The sequence below is a fragment of the Trematomus bernacchii genome, unplaced genomic scaffold (genome assembly GCF_902827165.1).
Source record: "Trematomus bernacchii unplaced genomic scaffold, fTreBer1.1, whole genome shotgun sequence".
In the NCBI taxonomy this organism is placed as follows: Eukaryota; Metazoa; Chordata; class Actinopteri; order Perciformes; family Nototheniidae; genus Trematomus; species Trematomus bernacchii.
In genome coordinates, this window is record NW_022987821.1 from 6,308,441 (window position 1) to 6,329,633 (window position 21,193).

The 21,193-nt window shown below is 41.5% G+C and overlaps 4 protein-coding genes across 6 annotated transcripts; 3 read left to right on the forward strand and 1 right to left on the reverse strand.

Annotated features, from left to right (window-relative positions):
* Nucleotides 1–344: 344 nt before the first annotated feature.
* On the forward strand, nt 345–3,378 carry LOC117499092 (inosine-uridine preferring nucleoside hydrolase-like). 2 transcript variants are annotated; one of them, XM_034151386.1, is made up of 8 exons: nt 345–415; nt 645–829; nt 992–1,171; nt 1,598–1,709; nt 2,207–2,343; nt 2,458–2,535; nt 2,791–2,907; nt 3,005–3,378. In XM_034151386.1, exons 2-8 carry the CDS (start codon nt 650–652, stop codon nt 3,155–3,157), a joined length of 957 nt encoding a protein of 318 aa, XP_034007277.1. In that variant the 5' UTR covers nt 345–415; nt 645–649; the 3' UTR covers nt 3,158–3,378. The 2 variants fall into 2 exon arrangements, with proteins under 2 accessions (XP_034007277.1, XP_034007278.1); XM_034151387.1 differs by lacking the exon at nt 345–415 and adding an exon at nt 495–554.
* A 214-nt stretch (nt 3,379–3,592) lies between these two features.
* unc50 (unc-50 homolog (C. elegans)) lies at nt 3,593–7,685 on the reverse strand. 2 transcript variants are annotated; one of them, XM_034151389.1, is made up of 6 exons: nt 7,594–7,685; nt 6,585–6,856; nt 5,969–6,089; nt 5,714–5,853; nt 5,343–5,450; nt 3,593–4,142 (listed from the first exon to the last, which is right to left on the reverse strand). In XM_034151389.1, the coding sequence occupies exons 2-6, from the start codon at nt 6,850–6,852 to the stop codon at nt 4,006–4,008; spliced, it is 774 nt and encodes a 257-aa protein (XP_034007280.1). In that variant the 5' UTR covers nt 6,853–6,856; nt 7,594–7,685; the 3' UTR covers nt 3,593–4,005. The 2 variants fall into 2 exon arrangements, with proteins under 2 accessions (XP_034007280.1, XP_034007281.1); XM_034151390.1 differs by having other exon boundaries at nt 6,585–6,853; nt 7,594–7,678.
* Nucleotides 7,686–7,910: 225 nt separating this feature from the next.
* On the forward strand, nt 7,911–13,917 carry ndufs1 (NADH:ubiquinone oxidoreductase core subunit S1). Its single transcript, XM_034151259.1, has 19 exons — nt 7,911–8,016; nt 8,895–8,966; nt 9,170–9,255; nt 9,345–9,452; nt 9,556–9,632; nt 9,743–9,824; nt 9,911–10,041; nt 10,132–10,317; nt 10,471–10,605; nt 10,770–10,884; nt 10,993–11,138; nt 11,356–11,484; nt 11,656–11,785; nt 11,907–12,067; nt 12,320–12,474; nt 12,588–12,763; nt 13,151–13,285; nt 13,452–13,524; nt 13,604–13,917. The coding sequence occupies exons 2-19, from the start codon at nt 8,897–8,899 to the stop codon at nt 13,693–13,695; spliced, it is 2,187 nt and encodes a 728-aa protein (XP_034007150.1). The 5' UTR covers nt 7,911–8,016; nt 8,895–8,896; the 3' UTR covers nt 13,696–13,917.
* Nucleotides 13,918–14,746: 829 nt separating this feature from the next.
* Nucleotides 14,747–20,045, forward strand: zgc:110699 (uncharacterized protein LOC325371 homolog). The gene is made up of 9 exons (XM_034151260.1): nt 14,747–14,787; nt 14,944–15,041; nt 15,788–15,844; nt 15,941–16,014; nt 16,670–16,808; nt 17,338–17,431; nt 17,511–17,582; nt 17,684–17,856; nt 19,714–20,045. Exons 2-8 carry the CDS (start codon nt 14,990–14,992, stop codon nt 17,790–17,792), a joined length of 597 nt encoding a protein of 198 aa, XP_034007151.1. The 5' UTR covers nt 14,747–14,787; nt 14,944–14,989; the 3' UTR covers nt 17,793–17,856; nt 19,714–20,045.
* The last annotated feature ends 1,148 nt before the right edge of the window (nt 20,046–21,193 follow it).

The window sequence follows — 21,193 nt, forward strand, 5'->3', positions numbered from 1 at the left end:
TTTCAACCACAGACACACTTAAAGTTCCTGTCTGTCTCACATGCAAAGCATATAACATACGTCTGTGTCCACAAGCATGCGACTGCAGAGAAGCAATTAAAGCTCGCTAGACATGCCATTTAACTCATAGTTTGCACATTTCTACTTCAGTGTGTGCAACAAGAGAACATCAAGTCAAATAGGGTCCTCACTAATGCATGATAAAGCAATTATGTATACTAGGAGGAGGGGACTAAATGTTGTTAGTCCAACAAATTATCTGGTATTCTATGAACATTCGCCTCAAGCAAAGCAACAAGTTTGTTCTGTTGCGTCATCCTAAGTTTTGAAGCAGTACAAAAAGCAGGGGGGAGCAGAAAGGCGTTTCACTCAGTCTGAGGAGGGGGACTCAGTTTGAAGACACTTTGCCTGACTGGTAAGTTGGTTGTTTTGCTTTCTGTGCCGCTAAACTGCATGCTTTCTCACCCAGTTTGTTGAATAGTTAATGCAAAATAGATTAGCTTTTTCTAAGAATCTGCAAATACCCGAATTGACTCAGGAGTGTTTAGGTTTAGGTGTGGACCCACCCTTTCCAAAAACATTACGGACAGCACTGACGCGACAAACCCCCTTCTGAACACACACCTTTATGCCTTTTCTCACAGGTAAAATGAAGAACAAGATCATCATCGACGTGGACACAGGTGTGGACGATGCTCAGGCTATCATGATGGCGCTCGCGGACCCAAACGTGGAGGTTTTGGGGATCACCTGCAGCCATGGAAACACCCCCCTGGAGAACTCCTGCAAGAACACGCTGAGGGTGTTAAAAACCTGCAACAGGCTGGACGTAAGGTTTATTATGAGGACCTATTACCAGACCTAAAACTGTCATGTATTTAATAGTAGTAAAATATAGAAGTATTGACCTTACAAAGAGTTGCATACCATTTGTAACTTTTTCTTTTTAGAAGCATATTTTCTTTAATAAACAGCTGTAATCCCCCCACAGATCCCAGTGTACCGGGGGTGTGCGGAGCCCCTGCTGGCTCGCAGACGTCACGCTGGAGATTTCCACGGAAAGGACGGGCTGGGGGACGTCCCGGATCCAAACGCTCCGGGTCTGGAGCTGCTGCAGAAGAAGAGAGCGGCGCAGGCCATCATCAAGATGGTCAACGAGCATCCTGGACAGGTGGGTGGAGGGTAAACCTTAAACAATGTGGTATTAGGGGTTAGGGTTATTATTGCACATAACACATAATGAAACTGTGCTCATGCTTTACCTGAAAATTATAGTAAAAAGATAGAAAATGGGTGAGATAATGTATCATTTAACCATTATTTGATGCTTTCTATTTCATTACATATATTGTATTTTAACCAATTGTCAAAAATAGCAGGCAATTATTTTTATTTTCCCACCTTGAATGTAGGCTATTGTTCATTTTTAGTTAAATAAATACTAAAATAACAAGGTATTTGCCATATAATGGGATTCATAGATTACATATTTAGGAAGAAGTTCATGTACCATAGAGTGCCGCAGATAGTAGATAATCAATGAGTTTAAAAGTGTTTCTGTGTTTACTATTTTCCTCTTCCTTATACCACTATGCAGGTGACTCTGGTTGCCACGGCGCCCCTCACTAACCTGGCTGTCGCGGTGTCACTGAACCCAAACTTCACCCAAAAACTGAAGGCACTCTACATCATGGGAGGAAACACTGAATGTAAGATACCTGTGTGTGTGTGTGTGTGTGTGTGTGTGTGTGTGTGTGTCTGTGTGTGTGTATGTGTGTGTGTGTGTGTGTGTACATCAACTGCTCTTGTTTAACTCTGTGTGTGTATGTGTGTGTGTATGTGTGTGTGTGTGTGTGTGTGTGTGTGTGTGTGTGTGTGTGTACATCAACTGCTCTTGTTTAACTGTGTGTGTGTGTGTGTGTGTGTGTGTGTGTGTGTGTGTGTGTGTGTGTGTCTGTGTGTGTGTGTATGTGTGTGTGTGTGTGTGTACATCAACTGCTCTTGTTTAACTCTGTGTGAGTATGTGTGTGTGTATGTGTGTGTGTGTGTGTGTACATCAACTGCTCTTGTTTAACTGTGTGTGTGTGTGTGTGTGTGTGTGTGTGTGTGTGTGTGTGTGTGTGTGTGTGTGTGTGTGTGTGTGTGTGTGTGTGTGTGTGTGTGTGTGTGTGTGTGTGTGTGTGTGTGTGTGTGTGTGTGTGTGCAGCCAGAGGTAACACTACAGTGTGTGGAGAGTTTAACTTCGTGGCTGACTCCGAGGCGGCCTACATCGTGTTGGACCGCTACACCTGCCCCACCTACATCGCCACCTGGGAGTTCAGCTGCAGGAACATCCTGCCCTGGGTGAGGCACTATATATGTATTCATTTATTTAATCAAACAACAACATAATGGACTTATTTCAGTGTTGTTGAAGTTAAACTGCTGACTTACTTCCTGTCTTTTTGTCTCCCTCAGTCTTTCTGCGACACTTGGCTGGCACAGGACACAGCCAAGGCTCGATTCATGGAGGAGATCTACGCCCACACCAGGAAGGTATGACAGCCTTCTCTTATTCAATACACTGAGAGAGATAACCTGCCTCTGAATAGTAGTAGAGTAGACGTATAAAGTAGAAGGAAATATAAATACTCAAGTTAGGATACTTCTGTATGCCAAAGTTGTACTTGATTAAATGTACTGTTTATCACTGTTGTATGACTTGTTGTGGGACTGAAGATGGAAATTAGCTTCTGGTTAAATCTGTCATAGTCCTTGTTTAATAGATATAAATACTATCTGTCCCTGCAGATGGTGCAGACTGAGCGGTACCAGAAGGAGCTGATGTCAGGCCCGGGCTTCAACACCTGTGACTGCTACGCCATGGCAGCAGCCATCGACGACACCCTGCTGACGGAGAGTGACGAGGTTTTAAAATACAGCTTTCCTATTTGATATCTCTATTTTCAGCAGAAGGGGCGGGCGTTGCAGTTTTAGACTTTTTTTGTGTATCTTCCTCATGCAGGTTGCAGTCACGGTGGAGCTGGAGGGGACCCACACCCGAGGCATGATGGTGCTGGACTACATGGACCTGCTGAAGAAGAAGCACAAGGTCTTCATCATGAAGAAAGTCAACGAGGAGAAGTTCAAACGACTGCTGATGAATGCACTGAAATAGTATCTGAGACAACTCACATTATAGCCTCATCGTATTAGAGTCAAACCCTTAAAACATATTGTAACATTATTCCAAACCTTTGTGAAACATTGCAGGAGGAGAAAACAATGCAGCTTTCCTGCTTGAGCAGTAAACATTTTTGTCATATTATTCCTGGCAGTATAATTAGTATGTATCTGTTGCCTTTTATAACCATTATGTACCTCAAAATATTAAATATGAGATGATGACTTGATTTGTACGTTCCTGATATTTCATTTCATTTGAAAACGACAGCATCTATCAGACTTTAGTATATAATCCTTTGCCTGCTATTGATTTCCAAGAAACACACACTTGTAAAACACACCCTGGTGGGAGGTTTGAGCATTACACACTTGTTTGGAATAGGATTCATCATTTATTTCCAGAGAAAGTCAAACCAAAGTAACCCAAATTAATAAAACCTTTTATTGAAAGTGCTCAGGAATGTACACTTCATTCAGAGAAAGGAAGAAAGAAAAGTGTCCATCCCATGTCCCTCTACTTTCTCTTCAACAAGCAGGATTTATTTTTAAAGAAAAGAAACAACGCTCTTCAGAAACAATCATCTGTGTATATATTACAACCTGCCAGAAATATTTACAAATCATACAAAAAGAAACAACAATAAAAGCTGCGTCCCATCCGTCGTCCTGTTTTCTGTAACTAGTCCAAACACATCCTCAGAGCTCCGAATCCACACCAGAGCCAGACAGAAAATCAACAGAGAGTGGAGCAGCTCGTCTTTCGACTCGAGTCCTTCCCACAGACTGGAAGAAGCTGGAGATTCATTGGTTTGTGTGTCCCGCCTCAGAGACAAAAGCCCCCTACTGCACCCTGTACTTGTAGAACCAGCAGAGGCCCTGTGTGAAGTTCCAGCCCAGAGACAAGGAGAGGATGTAGACGATGACGAGCAGAGCGAAGGGGTACAGCAGCGCCACCGTGTTCTTCAGGAAGGGAAGAGCTGTGGGGATAACAGAGTATAAAAACATCAGACAGTGAACAGTCACAGTGAAATGTACACTACGTTCCTACTCCTTTAGAGCAAACACAGTGTGTTCGTTAACCCTACATGGACATAAACACTCCAGACAATAAAATAAAATAATAAAAAGTAAGGGCCGTCCCTTCCCAGACATAACCACAACCGCATTAATGGTACCGCTCTGTTTTGTGTCCTACTACAACTTCCTGTTTTAATAGGAAACATAGGCACACTGCCATTTTGTAATTATTACGACTATCAATTACACTGGTGGATTCTGAAATGACCAATTACTATCAAATAAGAAAAATAACATTAAAAGTATCTTATTTTGGCTTGAAAGATAACTGAAACAACTGTTTAGGACTAACCCTAACCCAGAAATTGTGTCCAACGGAGGTGGCGTCTTTTACTGCAAAGTTGGTACTTTAATAGAGACATTACATGACATGTCACTTGTTAGTCGCTTTTATCCAAAGCGACTTACATACTCAATACTGTGGGCAATCCCCACAGGAGCAATTTGGGGTGAAGTGTCTCAGGGACACAACGACATGCTGACTGCACTGGGGTTTGAACCTGTGACCATCTGATCCCCATACCAAGGCTCTATCCACTGCGCCACACGCCTCCACACGAGACAAATTTGAGAATTATCTTTCTCTGTGTATGTGATTATTGTGGGGGAAACTTCTGAAGCAATTGGAGTCAGGACTCAGAGAGACACGAGGAGAGCCGGAGCTTTGATGGCAAACACTGACGGTTTATTTGGAGCTTCGGCTGGAGAATTCACACGACATGTCACGGGGCCACGAGTTGACCACACCATTGAGATGCCACAATCAATTCTGAAGACCCCTGCTGTAGCTCGAGGTTTTAGTTCAGAGTGTAATAATCAACATTCTTCATTAGTTAGACTAAACAGCTGAGGACACTGAATCACATTTGTTGTCGCTTATGGCTCGGGGTCATCTACACCCCGAGAAGGATGTGTTCCAGGTGTCCCACAACAATAACTATCTCTGACTGAGAGCTGCCCGGTCACAAACTGGTAACATCAACAACTTGCTAGGGCAGCCCCTCCTTCAGGGAGATAACGGCTGCTCAAGGTTGGTCAGCTGCGTCAGAGGGCGAAGGAGGACATGCAGGGCAAATTATTCCCCAATAATTATGACTTACCGTTGTATCCCAAGAATGAGATGTAGAGATAATAGCCGATGGCAATCAGCCACGTTGTGTTCCCCACAAAGTATCCTATGAACCAGTCGCTGTTTATTACCACGAGATCTGAAACACACAGGACAAAGAGTAAGTGTTGTGAAAAAGGTGGCAGGTGTTATTCTACAATAGCAATAATATGAATTGCTGATGTGGTATTTTATAATAAAAAATGTAAAAAATACAAACTAATCAGAATAGTGTCCTTAATCTTCATTTAACACATACAATGCACCTTTAATTGCACACAAAAACATTTAAAAAGCCTTTTAATTTGATGAAGGTATTTCCGACACACTGCTATAACACACAAAGGGTCACTATCTACTCACGGTTTATGAAGAACAGCTGCAGGAAATGCAGGATGATGAGAAGAGGAAAGAAAGCATTGAGGTGAACATCGAATGCGTAGCCCCACTCCACATCAAAGTTTCTGCCTGGCTGCTTCAGGAGGTACTTGTTGGTGATAAACCTGGGGGAAACAAAACGATGTTTCAGATTCAGGAGAGGGTCCATCTGTACAGGCAGTTACACAAAAGTATGCCTCAATGCTACTCTTTACTTCCATCTTATATAGGCAAACTCACCACATGAGGGTTGATATGAAAAGACCGACTCCTATACAGTCGACTAAAACCACCCACAGCAGCAGCTTCAGGGTCTCCACCACTCCCATGTCCAGCACCAGACCAAAGCCTATTGTCGACACTGTGGAGGAATAAAAGGAGTGTTCAGCCATCGTAGTAAAGTTACAACATCTTGTCTACTGTTGGGAAAATACTGAATGTACTCTTCCAATATGAGAGTAACATGATAACAAAGGTATCCCAACTGTAGCTGTGTACATGACAGGATGTATGATTACCTAGAAGAGCATCAGGACTGTTTGAGGCATATGATAGCTATGTGATTAACATGATGATTCAGCCTCTATGGAGATAGACATATGACAAGCATGATCATTTCTGACGTGGAGCTAATCTGAAGTAAACATTGAATACTGCTTTCTATTCCTCCATCTTGTGACTGTGTAACTCCCTCTCTTGGATATCAGCATGTGAAGGACACTGTTCAGGAACTAGTTGATGCTCTGTATGTGACTTCCATTCTGGAGAGGATCACAAATACATGGATCCTGAGATTGAAGCTCAAGCCGGGGACCAGGGAGATTTTCCTAACATCTACAATCGAGTATAAACTTACCACAGAGCCAGATGCCGAGCAGGACCAGGAAGGCCGGGTCGTCCCTCGCCCACTGGTCCTTGGTCTGTTTCCTGTAGTGGAAGTTGCGGTAGACTCTCTGTGGCGACGTAAACAAGTAAAGCATCTGCCAAATGGCAAACTGAAAGTCCATCTGCTTGAAATGGAGCAGCCGCCGCAGGTACTTGTAGCGTTTGAATCCCGCCGTGTGACGTGCAGCATCTCTTGAGTCGAGGGCGCCGTTGCTTTGCGGCGAAGTGGTCGGCAACATCCTGCTAAATATCAAATGAAAAGTAAATACAAGCAGGGAAGATATAGAAGAAGAAGGAAGACAGGTTGATTTGCTATACACATGCTTATGGTGGAGAAGGACATGTTTTGAGAATGTGTATACTTGATTTAATCAATTAAGCATATTATGAATGATATATGATCAAGATTGTTCCAAGGTAAAATGCATTTAAACACAGTAGCGCATGATTATGTAAGTAATAATGATGTTAAAAACATTATATTGCACATAATATCTATATTTTAATCCAATCTTCACAGTGACATAGTTGCTGTATTTATAGTTGGTAAGCCATACAGATACACAGTCCTGTAGTTCACATTTCTATGATATACTCTATAAATCTATTACATGTGTCCTATAACATAATATCAATGCAAAGTGAATACAAAAGAATGACAACAGAGAAACAGAGGATGCTAATGTGATGTTACACATAAACTATGTAAGAAAAAACACAAACATGCTTATTTAATTATATGTTATTAAATGAAACACCTAAACTAGGACATTTGTACCCCTAGCAAGCATTGCTATAATATAATGTTGTTGTTAGTTGACGCTAACAACACAGGTATCACTGTTAGCTTGATGCTAACTAGTTTAATGAAAAGAGAAGGCCTAGTCAGGTTTATTTGTAAAAAAACTTGGGGAAAACGAAGCAGTGACTATTTTTTATAAGCTAAACAACTAAACGTATTTACTCTGAATATTATTCACCTGCTTTTGCTGAAAAAGCTCCAACTCTTTGCTCGCTTTCTGTAGCTGTTTGCTTCCTGAACTGTCGCGAAGATGAACACGTAGAAACTTCCGGTATCCGGCGGTGCATCATGGGAAATGTAGTAAAGGGTGGACATCAGGATTTCATGCAGTGATGTAATCTGCTGCCTGTGATGATGTAATCTAATTTAAAAAAAAATGTATTTAAATATAAAGAAAGAAATATAAAGAAAATAGTGATTAAATAAGACAAGGAAACATTTCAAGTAAAATTATTGATCAAATATTTATTGTGAAATGTTAACCTTATTTGAAACGGAAGTAGGACAACATTCTACTTCCGCTACCCAACGCCATAGATTTCGACTGGTGTTAAAAACTCTGATAACCGCTGTTCTGGTCAAGAAGGCCAAATAGCGAAAGGTAAGAAACTAAAACACTTTATACACTTACTAATGTTTAAATGCGTTTGTTATTAATTTGCAAAGCGAGTGTAAATGTCTGTATTTGACCTCATTATCCCTTTTAACCCTCTTACAACATTGCAATGCCCGTGTCCTTGAGTGCTCTTAGCTAACAGCTAGCCTGCAAGCAATGAGTCCTTAGGAAGGTCCAAGCTACCTATTAGCTTTTATCCTATTGACATCACTTAAAACCTGTATAAAACATGCATTAACATTTAGTTTTGTCAGTATGTTTCCGCACTGTGCATAACCTCCTTGAAACGTGTACCTACCTAGCTGGTTGAGTAACAGCATCATTGTTGTTGACAGTGACAGCTAATAGCTAACACTGCCACTGAGTTATACTGTGATATATTTGTTAAATCAGTCCAGTGAAAGTGACCTATATACATGTTTGGAAAAGGGAGCAAGGTCATTTATTTAATTCTTCCTCAATCTGAATTAATAAAAGCATCTTATATCAGGCTTTGGGTTTAACAATAGAATCAATACAACTTGAAAAAAATGAACATAATAATATAAATTAGACCTGCAGCTATGACTTGCATACAATCTGAGCATTGCAAAGTTGTTGCCATAATTATTAGCCATGATAGAATAAGTGAGCTACCTATTTTTGCATAACTGATTGATTTTGTACACACATTATGGATCCAAGACATTTAATCTCAAAGGCAAATTGGAGCACTGCATATTATGTGCAGTACAAATACAATGACAGCTTCACAGCTCTATTTGTGTTGGTAGAGCCGGAACAATTAGTAAAAATGTGTTGATCAACAGAAATTATGTAGGAATAAGATTAGCTTATATATTAACTTTTTGTTTTCCTCTCAGTCATGTTGCGACTGCCATCCGTTGGGCGGGCTCTCGCCACAGCTGCCAAGAGCAGCATGGCACGCAACACTGGTAAGACTTATTTATATTCATTTAATTGTTTTCAACTTGCTATGTTTCAGTGTATCAGATAACTGTCCGTAGTGTATACGATTTTCATAAGCATCGCATGAATAGTTTCCTTTTAATATTTCAATCTACTTCCATTTTATAACTTGTCTCGTGCTTCAGATAAAATCAAAAAAATGTGGATTAATTGTATTTGTCTGGATTAGTTCCTGTGCGTGCTGCCAGCAACATGGTGGAAGTGTTTGTTGACGGGAAATCCCTGGAGGTGGAGACTGGAACAACAGTGCTGCAGGTAGGAAACATCAGATGGATTTACTGAAACCACAACAGATGTTTCATATGTTCTTCTCCCACTTAATCTTGTTTCCTTTTCCCCATCAGGCCTGTGAGAAAGCAGGAATCCAGATCCCCAGGTTCTGTTACCATGAGCGTCTCTCAGTGGCGGGAAACTGTCGTATGTGTCTGGTGGAGATCGAGAGAGTTGTAAAGGTAACCTAAGAGCCTCTGATTGGTCAGGAAGCAGAGTGATATAGTCACCAAAGTGCATTTAAGTGTGTCTAATTTCTAATTGACATGTGTGTCTGCTTCTCAGCCGGTAGCAGCCTGTGCTATGCCCGTCATGAAGGGCTGGAACATCCTCACCAACTCAGAAAAGACACGCAAAGCCAGGTACAAAAAATCACATATTCAAATGTATTCGTACACAACTTTCTTTTACATTTCACCTAAGTTCAGCCGCTATTGAAACTGGCCTTATAAATGTGTGTGTGTCTCATCAGAGAGGGAGTGATGGAGTTCCTGTTGGCAAACCACCCACTGGATTGTCCCATTTGTGATCAAGGAGGAGAGTGTGACTTACAGGTACGTTTATAACCACTTCACTTCTCCCACGTCATACCATTTCATGATTTCTCCTGTGATAACACTCTTGCCTGCTGTGCTCTCAGGATCAGTCCATGCAGTTTGGTTCTGACCGCAGTCGTTTCACAGAAGGGAAGCGAGCGGTGGAGGACAAGAACATCGGGCCGCTCATCAAAACCATCATGACCCGCTGCATCCAGTGCACACGCTGTGTCCGGTACGAGCAATATAAAAATCCATATTTATATCAAACAGTAAGTTTAATACAAGAGATCCTCTAACGGCACGTTCATGCATCCCTGTGTAGTTTTGCCAGCGAGATCGCAGGTGTTGAAGACCTGGGAACAACAGGAAGAGGAAACAACCTGCAGATCGGGACGTACGTGGAGAAGATGTTCATGTCCGAGCTTTCAGGCAACGTCATCGATATCTGTCCTGTCGGAGCGCTCACCTCCAAACCCTACGCTTTCACCTCTCGACCCTGGGAGACCAGGTAGGACACGATTTGATACAATAGTCATACAAAAAACAAGAGGCGAATCCTTCAATTTTAAGGCATTTTGGTTAGTTAGTCAATGTGCTAGTCTTTGTGTCTGATTCTGCCATATTGTTTTATTCAACTTGTTTTTTTTGCTGCCTTTTGCAGGAAAACTGAGTCGATCGACGTGCTGGATGCTGTTGGCAGTAACATCCTGGTGAGCACAAGAGGCGGGGAGGTGATGAGGGTGATGCCCAGGCTGAACGAAGACATCAACGAAGAATGGATCTCTGACAAGACCAGGTAAAATACAGACCCACGCCAAAACCATTAGCATGTTTATGACTGAATTTAAGAAGTGAAATCAACGTGATGTCGGCAGAAACATCAGGTTTTACTTAATCCATTAAAACGTCAGATGTAGCTGGACTTAGCATAACAAACTAACCCCAAATATGTGTCTTCAGGTTTGCATATGATGGTCTGAAGAGGCAGAGGTTGACCCAGCCAATGGTGAAGGACGATGCAGGTCAGCTGACCGCGACCACCTGGGAGGACGCTCTCACTCGTGTTGCTGGAGCAGTAAGTGTTTGTTTGCGTCGTTTATATAGGAGACATGTCATTTCATGCCTTGTTATTCATGCATCTATTGGAGTCTGTTTGTTTAAATATGTGTGTGTGTGTTTGTAGCTTCAGAGCGTGCAGGGCAATGAGGTAGCAGCGATCGCAGGAGGGATGGCTGACGCTGAAACTCTGGTCTCTCTCAAAGACCTGCTCAACAGACTGGACTCGGAGAACCTCTGCACTGAGGAAGTCTTCCCGATGTCTGGGGCCGGGTAAGACTACGTTTATAATTCGACGTAATAGAAACGGCTTGAATTTGAACTTCTGTAAAGCCTAGTTCTCTTTATAAAAGATCTCAGTATTGTCACAGTAATTAACCCTAATCCACATCTCACAGTGTGCTTTATTGGGTCCTTAATTAAGACATATTAAGGCCTGGAGAGTCCTTTTTGAAGTCGATATTTAACACTTCTCTTCCTCCCTCTGCAGCACTGACCTTCGCTCCAACTACCTGCTGAATTCTCGTATCACCGGCGTCGAGGAGTGTGACCTGCTGCTGCTCGTAGGAACCAACCCTCGCTACGAAGCCCCGCTGTTCAACGCCCGCATCCGCAAGAGGTACACTCACACATCCCTCTTTGAAATTACCAGTTAATTTCTCCTCATTGAAACAGCTTCAATGCAGCAAACATATACGTTATTCCTTCTGTATTCGGTCTCTGCTTCTACTGGATAAAATCAATGTAATGTAATCAATATAAATTCCCTTTCCCTGTCTTTCTTTGCCAGTTGGCTCCATAATGAGCTGCGTGTCGCCATGGTCGGTCACAATGTTGATCTGAGCTTCACATACGATCATCTGGGAGAGGAGACCTCAGTCCTGAAGGAGCTCGCTAACGGCACACACCCCTTCTGCGAGGTAATACCCTCATTCTCAATCTGACTGTGGTGCTGATTTATGAACTGGTTTGTTTTTATGGGAGCGCTCAGGTGAATTTCTTTGGCATCTTTTACTTGATTTCTCAACCTCTTGTCTCCAGGTCCTCTCTGCTGCTAAGCGTCCGGTCGTGGTCGTGGGCAGCAGCGCTCTGCAGAGGGAAGACGGAGCTGCTATTCTGAGCGTCGTCTCCTCCATCGCTCAGAACGCAAGAACCAGCAGTGGAGTGGAGGAGGGGTGGAAAGTCCTCAATGTCCTGCACAGGTACAACTCCACAATCCTCATTAGAGTGGACTCATTTGAAGCCGTCAACACGAATCAATTACCTTCTCATGCCAATTTAAATGTAGTTATTCACAGCTATTTTGGCCTAATTTCAAAGGAGAATAACTAGAACAAGAGTTTAATTTCTTCAGATTTATTTGCACGTAAAGCTACTTAGATTTCATACGTTTCATCGTTGATTCTTGATCCTATTTTGTGTGTGTGTGTGTGTGTGTGTGTGTGTGTGTGCAGAGTTGCCTCTCAGGTGGCAGCGTTGGACCTCGGCTACAAGGCGGGGGTTGACGCCATCAGAGCGAATCCTCCCAAAGTGCTGTTCCTGCTGGGAGCCGACGCCGGCTGCATCACCAGAGCCGACCTGCCCAAAGACAGCCTCATCATCTACCAAGGTACACACATACAATACAATACAATACAATACAATACCATACCATACATACATACATATATCCAGTGGTAACCATGAGAGAGAAAGTATATTAAAGATTTTAAACTCCTCCAGGTCATCATGGTGACGTAGGAGCACCGATGGCAGACATCATCCTCCCCGGCGCTGCGTACACGGAGAAAAACGCCACGTATGTGAACACTGAGGGGCGGAGCCAGCACACCCGGCTGGCCGTCAGCGCGCCGGGGATGGCGAGAGAGGACTGGAAGATCATCAGAGCCGTGTCTGAGGTGAGCAGGAAGTCACTCATTGGTGAACATGGGAGATGTAATAAACTCAAAACCCATCTCTTTGCATTTCCATCACCTAGTTTCAACATCAGCATCACTTCAGTCACATGCTCTTATCACATGGCAATACTTATGGTGTTGTGTAATGTTTTTATAATTGTTATGCTTAAGCTATTACAACTTTTCTGTCATTAAAAATGTGCTTTGATTTGTCACTTTCACACAGAAAATGACTTATTGTTTATTTAATGTTTTTTACAACAGAATTGTAGTTGTAAAAGTGCAAAGTGACCAAAATAAGGAATACAAAGCATTTTAAAATAGTCAAACATAATGTTTATATTTAAATTTACCACAAATGTAATGAACATGAATGTGTGTGTGCAGCTGGCCGGTGTGACGCTGCCCTACGACTCTGTGGAGGAGGTCCGCTCCAGACTCGCCGAGGTCTCTCCCAACCTGGTCCGTTATGACGACGTCGAGGAGGCGAACTACTTCAAACAGGCTAATGAACTCGCCCAGGTACACACACACACACACACACACACACACACACACACACACACACACACACACACACACACACACACACACACACACACACACACACACACACACACACACACATCCATAGAGTATAATGCCAAAGAAAGAATAAGTAAATTATCTCTTTATCGTGGTTCTGCAGGCTGTGAACCAGGAGCTCATCGCTTCTCCTCTGGTTCCACCTCAGCTCTCAGCAAAGGACTTCTACATGACAGGTGAGTGTTTTTAAAATAGGGGATACACAGGAAACATTAAGAAATGTCCAATAATCCTCTTTTGTTTCTCTGTGTCCAGACTCGATCAGCAGGGCGTCCCAGACGATGGCTAAATGTGTGAAAGCCGTGACAGAAGGATCGGCCGCCGTCGACGAGCCGTCAGTCTGCTGAACAGCACAACAATAAACTCTACTCTGAAACACACACACACACACACACACACACACACACTTCTCTGAACCAACTCGGTGTCGCGTCATAATTTAAAGTTGTCCTTGATGCTTGTACTATACTCTTAGATCCTTTCCACTCCTGTGAGCAAGCTTTATTGAATAACGTGTATAGAGAGAACGTATTAAATATGAATAAAATCTTACAAATGCCATTAATCCAGTTTGGGTGGTTTCTATTTATTGCATTTCTTAACATAACCGATTTTACTAATGTGTTCCTAACTTCTGCCCCTTCAAGAGAAAACATATTTACCTCAATGATTCAAGTTGTCTTCATTTCTTTTTGACTTTCCAGGAAGCCAAACATTCTCTCGTAAAATATGCTCTAATCTGGCCGCTTCTAGATCTGATGACACTCAGGAGGCCTGAATAAAAAGCAGATTTGCCAAATCCAGAGGTTAGCTCGGGGTCACAGCAAGACAGGACGTTAAAAGCTAAGAACTTAAGCAGGAACGTTGAGATTTAAGTTGTACTTTTAGGTGTATTTGCTCACGCTTGTAGTTGAAGTTGTTGAGGTTTTCTAGGCATCTGTCTGTTATTCTAATGATGAACAAGAAATATTTGTATGTATTTTTTCTCATGCCTGTCATTAAAACTCCTTTGTAGGTGTCTTCAACTTTATCAAAATACTTAAAAGGCATGAGCTACAGATACTCTTTTTGTCAAGGCATACACCAAGTAACTGGTCTCAAAAAGCATAGTAGAGATGGTAGGAAAATAATAGACTTTGGGGGGTGATATAAACTGTTCAGATGTTATCTTCAGCTCTGGATTGCCATCACACTTGTGGAATGATTGGAAGTCCTTGAAAGTCCCGTAAGAGTTTAAATGGTGTCTTAAATAGATCATAAGTGCTTACAGGGGTCTGGAGTTAGCTCCTCCAGACAAATGGCTCTTGTCATATACTGTTCCCTAAAAGAGAGAGAGCTCCTATAACCACACACACACACACACACACACACACACACACACGGAAAAGAGAGAAGACAGTCCCGTCTCTTCATTCCTGTCTGCTCAGTGTCTGAAGACAGTGAGTTCCTTATTTTACTCGTCTCCTTATCTGGAATTTATTTCTTCTTAAAGGTCAGTATGTTCGCAACCCTTACGCTTATTTTTACGAGGTCACTTTTTACTTAATAGTTTTGTGGTGAGGCTTTACATTTGACTTCTCATTTCTCCTCTTCAGGGTTTTCATGCAGCGACAGAGGACTAACATTTGACCCAACAGGACGATGGTTCCAGTTAAACTCCTCATTCTTGGATCTCAAAACTCTGGAAAAACAGGTAAACAAATGGAACAACAAACACAGGTAGACGGGAAGAGTCTTTGGATGAGTAACAGTAGCTTAGGTCACATGTTTTCCACAGTTTAGGCACGTAAAAGAGGTTAAGTTTAGGGTTACATTTCGGTCACGGTTTAAAGGGTTTTTCTAAATATGGAAACCTCACAAAGGTCTAACGCTGACCTCTCCTCACAAGCTCTAAAAATGGACCCGGACAATGCTGTTTAAGCCTTTAAAATCAAATGAGATAGCGAGTAGATACATTATAGAGGATTAATCTCAATAGGACAACTTATTAAAGATGATATTTGGTTACTGATTTCAACCTAAACTGTATGGATTTCTGGACACAGCCACATTAAAAGCACCTTACACATACACCAGAACACACATTATCATATTAAAATGTATGTGTGTGTGTGTGATAACTGCTACAGGACACTAACTTCAGATTCATTTCATAAAAGTTTATCGGATGTTTCAGAAAAGCCATAATTTCAGGCTCAAAACATTTACTTTAAAGCCAAGTAAATCTCCAACAACAGCTTGAAGGAGCCTAAATAACTTTTTAGCGCGTCCTGCCAAAGGGATACTCAGAGAGCTCTCACGCTGCAGACAAAGACGTCAAACAAACGCTCCAGACTCCTTCCACCCAAACACAGAGAAAGCACTTTTGTTTAAAGAAGGCAGGTAGCGTTACTAAGAGGATAATTCTCAAAGGAAGTTTGTGTCTCTTTGTGTCTGCAGCTCTGTGTGTTCGATTCATTACCAAGCGCTTCATTGGGGAATACGACCATAAAAAAGGTACATATGTGTGACTGTAATCATTGTTGCCATAGGAGAAGTAATTGGACCATGCTCATGGGATTAAAATAATACAATATGTGTGTTTTTCCACAGAGGTGACCTACAGGTGCAGTCGGGTGGTGGACCAGGAAGCTGTTGATCTGGAGATTTTGGATTTAGCTTGTAAGGTAATTGTTGTAACTTGTAAGTCTTGTAACAGGTCATTAGATTTAAGATACCAAGAAAAACAACCTTGATAGTTTCATACTACGTTCCTGGCAAGAAAAATGAATGTTCACTCCATTTGATTGAGTTATGTGTGTTTTATTATAAAGCATCTGGAGTCATTCTGGGCTGCCATTACAACAGAAAATTGTATTCAAAACTGAGTCCTGACTAAACTTTGAGATATATAACTCCATCAACCTGTTTTCCTCCGATCTTAACAAATATATTGTCAACATTTCTGCTTTGTTTTTGACTCAAATTGATGTTAAATTATGAGTAAATTAAGTCTATTGATCATAAATGCCAGAAGAATATATGTAAAACTTGTGGCAAGTAGTTGTCTTTAGAGGTGTACCCCAGATGTATGTTGTGATTTAAACTATAAGCTTAGTTAACTATCAAACTACGACAAAAATGGCACAGTTGACGGCAAGACAACACAACGCGTATTTTCCAAAATGTCAAACTTTTTCAATTGTTTGCACCATTAAATCTACATTTGATAATCTAATTACCATGATTCACATGACATGATGTGGCAAATGGGATGCAAGATGACTTGATATGACCATAACGTATAGAAAGTGGTGTTTTAATAAGGTGATCCTCCTGCAGGACAACTGTGCAGCCTCTCTGGAGGCGTCGCTCCGCTGGGCCGACGGCTTCTTGCTGCTCTACTCCATCACACAGCGCCTCAGCTTCCTGGAGGTTCCTCACCTCAAGAAACTCATTGACCAAACCAAGCAGTGTCTGGGTAGGTGGAGGAACTCACTCATCACCGGCTGCATGTGTTAAAACATGTTTGGACAGGAGTTCAGTAAACTTAATGTGTGATCTAGAGACAACTAACTAACCAGAACAGCAGCTGGTGAACTGGTGACCCAGACCTTTATAAAAACAGTGGGTTCACTGTGTTTGTCTCTGCTCTAACTCTGTCTGTCCTCTGTCTATTGTCACCTTGTACACACACACACACACACACACACACACACACACACACACACACTGATGCACAGATTATATAAACCATGTTTGGTAGCAAGACGTGTGATCTGTAGGTAACGCCTGCCAGAGCTCCATTGTTTATTGTCACTTTATTTTAGTGTGTGTGTGTGTGTGTGTGTGTGTGTGTGTGTGTGTGTGTGTGTGTGTGTGTGTGTGTGTGTGTGTGTGTGTGTGTGTGTGTGTGTGTGTGTGTGTGTGTGTGTGTGTGTGTGTGTGTGTGTGTGTGTGTGTGTGTGTGTGTGTGTGTGTGTGTGTGTGTGTGTGTGTGTGTGTGTCAGTTGTTCCTACAGTGCTGGTAGCCAATAAAGCGGACCTGGAACTCGGCAGGGAGGTCACAACAGAGGAAGGACAGAGACTGGCCAAGGATTTAAGGTGTGTGTTATTTTGATGAGGGCCTTTAATAAACTAAGTGTGTGTCTGATTAATCTGTGTGTGTGTGTTTATACTGTAGGTGTGGTTTCAGGGAGCTGTCGGTGGCAGAATCTGTTTTAGCTGTGGAAGCCGCCGTGATTCAGCTCATCAGGTTTGGTTAAACTTTATCTCACTTAACTTAACATCTCACAGTTTGCAGAAAAACATATATTGCATATTATATCTGTAATTGTTTGTTTGTTATATCTGCAGGTTGGTGTTGGATCAGCAGCGTCCTCTTCCTGACCGACGCTCCTACATGCTGACTGTTCGCCACGCTCTGACCCGGAAACTGACCCGATCCAAAACCATGCAGTGGTGACGGCAGCGAGAAACCAGTCTGCAGCTATTCCAGTGGGACATTTGAGAAAATGGACTCTTGAAGTGTGAGTTTGCCTGCTTTAAACCTATGAACTCTGTTGACAAGAACACATGGGTGCTGCACACTAAAATATGAAGTTTGAGCGAGACATATATGTGTGTTTAAGAGTTGGAAAGAGCTTCAAAATAGGGAATCAAAGGCAGATGGTGTCTCTTTTTTAAGTTAAATTTCAGACAAACACCAAGTCAATTTTTAAGAAAGTAATATATGGACAGTCAGAGCAGATATACAATGATAAATATACACTTTCTCTCTTATGACAGGCTTTGTTTTTGGTTATTAAAAGGATAAAACAGCTGCACACAGGATATAAATAGGATTATATAATTTTAGGATGCATACAAATAAGTTAGTTGTTATGTGTTTTGTTCTCCAGTAGAGGGCAATACAGGTGCAGCAGACTCACCAGTGTGTCAAATATTTTGGCCACAAACGTATGCATACCTCTGTGCAGTTTGGTATGGAAGAAGCCGACCCAGATATTCCTAATTATAGCAGAGATAATTTACAGAAGAATGGATGCAGGACACAATGAAATGTCAGTGACGTTCATCAGTGTGTGAGTTAAGCAGTCCCTTGTTGCAGCAGGAGAGTGTGTCGATGACCCAACCGAGTGTAAAGAATGGGACTGGCTTTGATTACAGTCTTGGCGTTATTGGACTCTGTATCTCTGTCCTCATCGCTCACTCTGAACTCCTGAACTTTACAATAACGGGAGACATCTGATCTGAGGGAGAAAAAACACAGGAAATAAGACTGACTAAAACAGGAAAGGAAAACATCTTCTTGGGTTTATCCAGCTCAGTTTATCCACACTCTGTAAACTAAATGCTGAAGCTCATGCCACTGGTAAAGGCTTTATGGGAAATGTACTCTCCATCCAACCACCATCATTAGTATTCATCATCTACTCCACCCAACCACCACCAACCAACCACACAACCCCACTGGGCTCCATGTGCAAACACACAGGAAGGGAAATGTGCAGTTAGATAGAAAGTTTAAAGTTACATCCTTAAGATTTTCATGATATCAGACACCATTTTTGATAGTATTTCATTCTACTAAGTGTGATTGTGACTCGATGGTAGTTTTTATTGATTACTCACAGGGTCTGACTTTTTACCACTTATGGATAACACTGTTACCCCAAGTGTTGCCAGATAAGACATGAGGAATTCTTTAAGATAATGAAGTAAAAATGAACTATTTGCCACTAATGAAAAACAAAGAACGAATCTTTGAGGGAGATATTGCTGATTTTTCTTCTGCCAGATTAAATGTTTCCACAAGTCCTCCAATTTATACAAGAAAATATAAGCTTTTTTTTGCATCACATTAGAAATATTCGAGTGAAACTGTTCATACATTTTGAGTTTGAAGTTTAACTTAAGCGAGTAGTTTGATCAAAACACTTTTCTCTATGATGATGGTAAGATTTGATTGTTACTTCTGCCTGAATCTAGTCCATTTTAAAACTGTATTTATTAGTTTTAGCGTTTCCTGCTAGTCTATTGTGCTTTTTTTCTGTACGCCTGAATTCTAATAGCACTTTTTTTATTTCCGGTGAAGTTAATAATTGAATTGTTATGACGGTGGTTGAGGGGATCCTTCAAAAGTCTTGTTTTGGCCTTGACTACTAATTTAATGTTAGCACGGAGCAGAAGTCATAAATATAAAATGTTTAATTAACATTCACCAGCATGAGTGAGTGCTACAGTGAATTTGTTCCAGCCATTTAACAAGGTCAGCACAGAGAGAGAGAGAGAGATATTACATGAGGGTTAAATCTCTAATTGTTCTTGTGTGTGAATTATTGAACAAAAACAATGTGATATTTGTTTGTTTGTGATGTCATCAGATTTCATAGACGGAGACAGAGGAGAGGGACGATGACAACAATGGATGTGTGGCGAGGCGATGACATCACAGCGGTCACCAAGGAGACGAAAGTTCAGAACCCGAGTCACCTCTTCCTCTCAGAATAGAAGATGAGTCATCATCCTCGCATCATCACACCGGGAGCCAATCGGAGCGCTGCGTGTCACCACCTGCATCAACAGACAACAGACCAATCACAGAGCGACGGCTTTTCAATTTTTATACATTTTATGTTCTGAATAAATACATTAATTAAATTAAATGCTCTTTCCGGAACTAGAAGTTTGTAAACAAATAAAATAAACCATATTATAGTATGTATTTCCTTGCCACCACCTCCATGTCAGCTTACTGTCTTTTTCTGCCTTTAACAGTTATTATCGCCCCACAAGTTAAAACTAAATAGGGTTTGTCTCGTGAAAATATTGCTCCACAGTGCCACCAGTGGTCAAACACTCCACAGGGTACCTTTTAATTAGAAGTAGTAAGGTGTACAGTAATCAATAGAAACTCGCCACAGATATACAACACCTTGTTTGTGAGAGAACAACAGATACAGCCTGTCTCGAGATGAGAAAACCTCTGTAAACTGATATCTTGAGAGAGAAAGGACACAGAGAAAAACAGTAATAAGAGATCATAACATGTAACGTGACAGTTATTGACTTTTGTGTGAATAAGAATGGACAGAAAAAGCTGATAGTAATCACCGTGTCACCTCTTACACACCCTCTGATGTTAAGAGAGCCATTGATGCCCGTACCAAATTTCAAGACAATCCATTTGGTAGTTGTAGAGATATCTCAATAAATAAAATGCCCTTCTTACAAACCTCTTTCACGGAAATCTACCCAGATTATGTAACAGGTCACAGCTCTGATACCTGCAGCACAATGGACGGGGTTTTAATCTCTCCATCTCTCTCTCATAGGAGGAGTTATGTGGGGCAGCATGAGGAATGAGATGGGCGAGCCTGAGCAGACATTGAAGCAAAAAAGCGAATTAATTCCTCTTTTGCAGAGAGTGTGTGTGTGTTGTAGCTGCAGGCAATATATCGGGGTGTCGAAACGATCAATCAAAACCGTCCCTACCTTCCTTTTTCATGATTTGTATTTCACACAAGGAGCCTGGCTGATTAGGCTCTAGGTAAAGCTGTACAAGCAAATGTGTGGGTTCACCAAACTTGTTTTAATAAGAATAATAAATCTTTAATTTGTCCCCCCAAGCTAATAGAAAAGGGAGCTATACGTTAGTCGGCTGGTCTGTACATGCCTACACAATCCTGAAATCACCTGTGAGTGTATAGCAGGGTGCAGGCCTTTAATGCAACAACTGTTCTATACATTCAAGTGCATTAAATTGTAAATAATACAAATAATTTATAAAATAAGTAAATATCAATGATTTTCAATTTATATTAAAGGTGAATTCATTCAACCTCTATTAATGTGTGCCCTGTT

What these genes read in the sequence shown, in the direction of transcription:
- LOC117499092 (XM_034151386.1), top strand. Translation starts at nt 650, where the DNA reads ATGAAGAACAAGATCATCATCGACGTGGACACAGGTGTGGACGATGCT. An exon ending in AAACCTGCAACAGGCTGGAC is followed by an intron (nt 830 to 991) that starts GTAAGGTTTATT and finishes ATCCCCCCACAG; the next exon opens with ATCCCAGTGTACCGGGGGTG. An exon ending in TCAACGAGCATCCTGGACAG is followed by an intron (nt 1,172 to 1,597) that starts GTGGGTGGAGGG and finishes ACCACTATGCAG; the next exon opens with GTGACTCTGGTTGCCACGGC.
- unc50 (XM_034151389.1), bottom strand. Translation starts at nt 6,852, where the DNA reads ATGTTGCCGACCACTTCGCCGCAAAGCAACGGCGCCCTCGACTCAAGA. An exon ending in GCTCGGCATCTGGCTCTGTG is followed by an intron (nt 6,090 to 6,584) that starts GTAAGTTTATAC and finishes ATTCCTCCACAG; the next exon opens with TGTCGACAATAGGCTTTGGT. An exon ending in CTCATTCTTGGGATACAACG is followed by an intron (nt 4,143 to 5,342) that starts GTAAGTCATAAT and finishes TTATCCCCACAG; the next exon opens with CTCTTCCCTTCCTGAAGAAC.
- ndufs1 (XM_034151259.1), top strand. Translation starts at nt 8,897, where the DNA reads ATGTTGCGACTGCCATCCGTTGGGCGGGCTCTCGCCACAGCTGCCAAG. An exon ending in CTGGAACAACAGTGCTGCAG is followed by an intron (nt 9,256 to 9,344) that starts GTAGGAAACATC and finishes TTTCCCCATCAG; the next exon opens with GCCTGTGAGAAAGCAGGAAT. An exon ending in GTCCTCAATGTCCTGCACAG is followed by an intron (nt 12,068 to 12,319) that starts GTACAACTCCAC and finishes GTGTGTGTGCAG; the next exon opens with AGTTGCCTCTCAGGTGGCAG.
- zgc:110699 (XM_034151260.1), top strand. Translation starts at nt 14,990, where the DNA reads ATGGTTCCAGTTAAACTCCTCATTCTTGGATCTCAAAACTCTGGAAAA. An exon ending in GGAATACGACCATAAAAAAG is followed by an intron (nt 15,845 to 15,940) that starts GTACATATGTGT and finishes GTTTTTCCACAG; the next exon opens with AGGTGACCTACAGGTGCAGT. An exon ending in CCAAACCAAGCAGTGTCTGG is followed by an intron (nt 16,809 to 17,337) that starts GTAGGTGGAGGA and finishes TGTGTGTGTCAG; the next exon opens with TTGTTCCTACAGTGCTGGTA.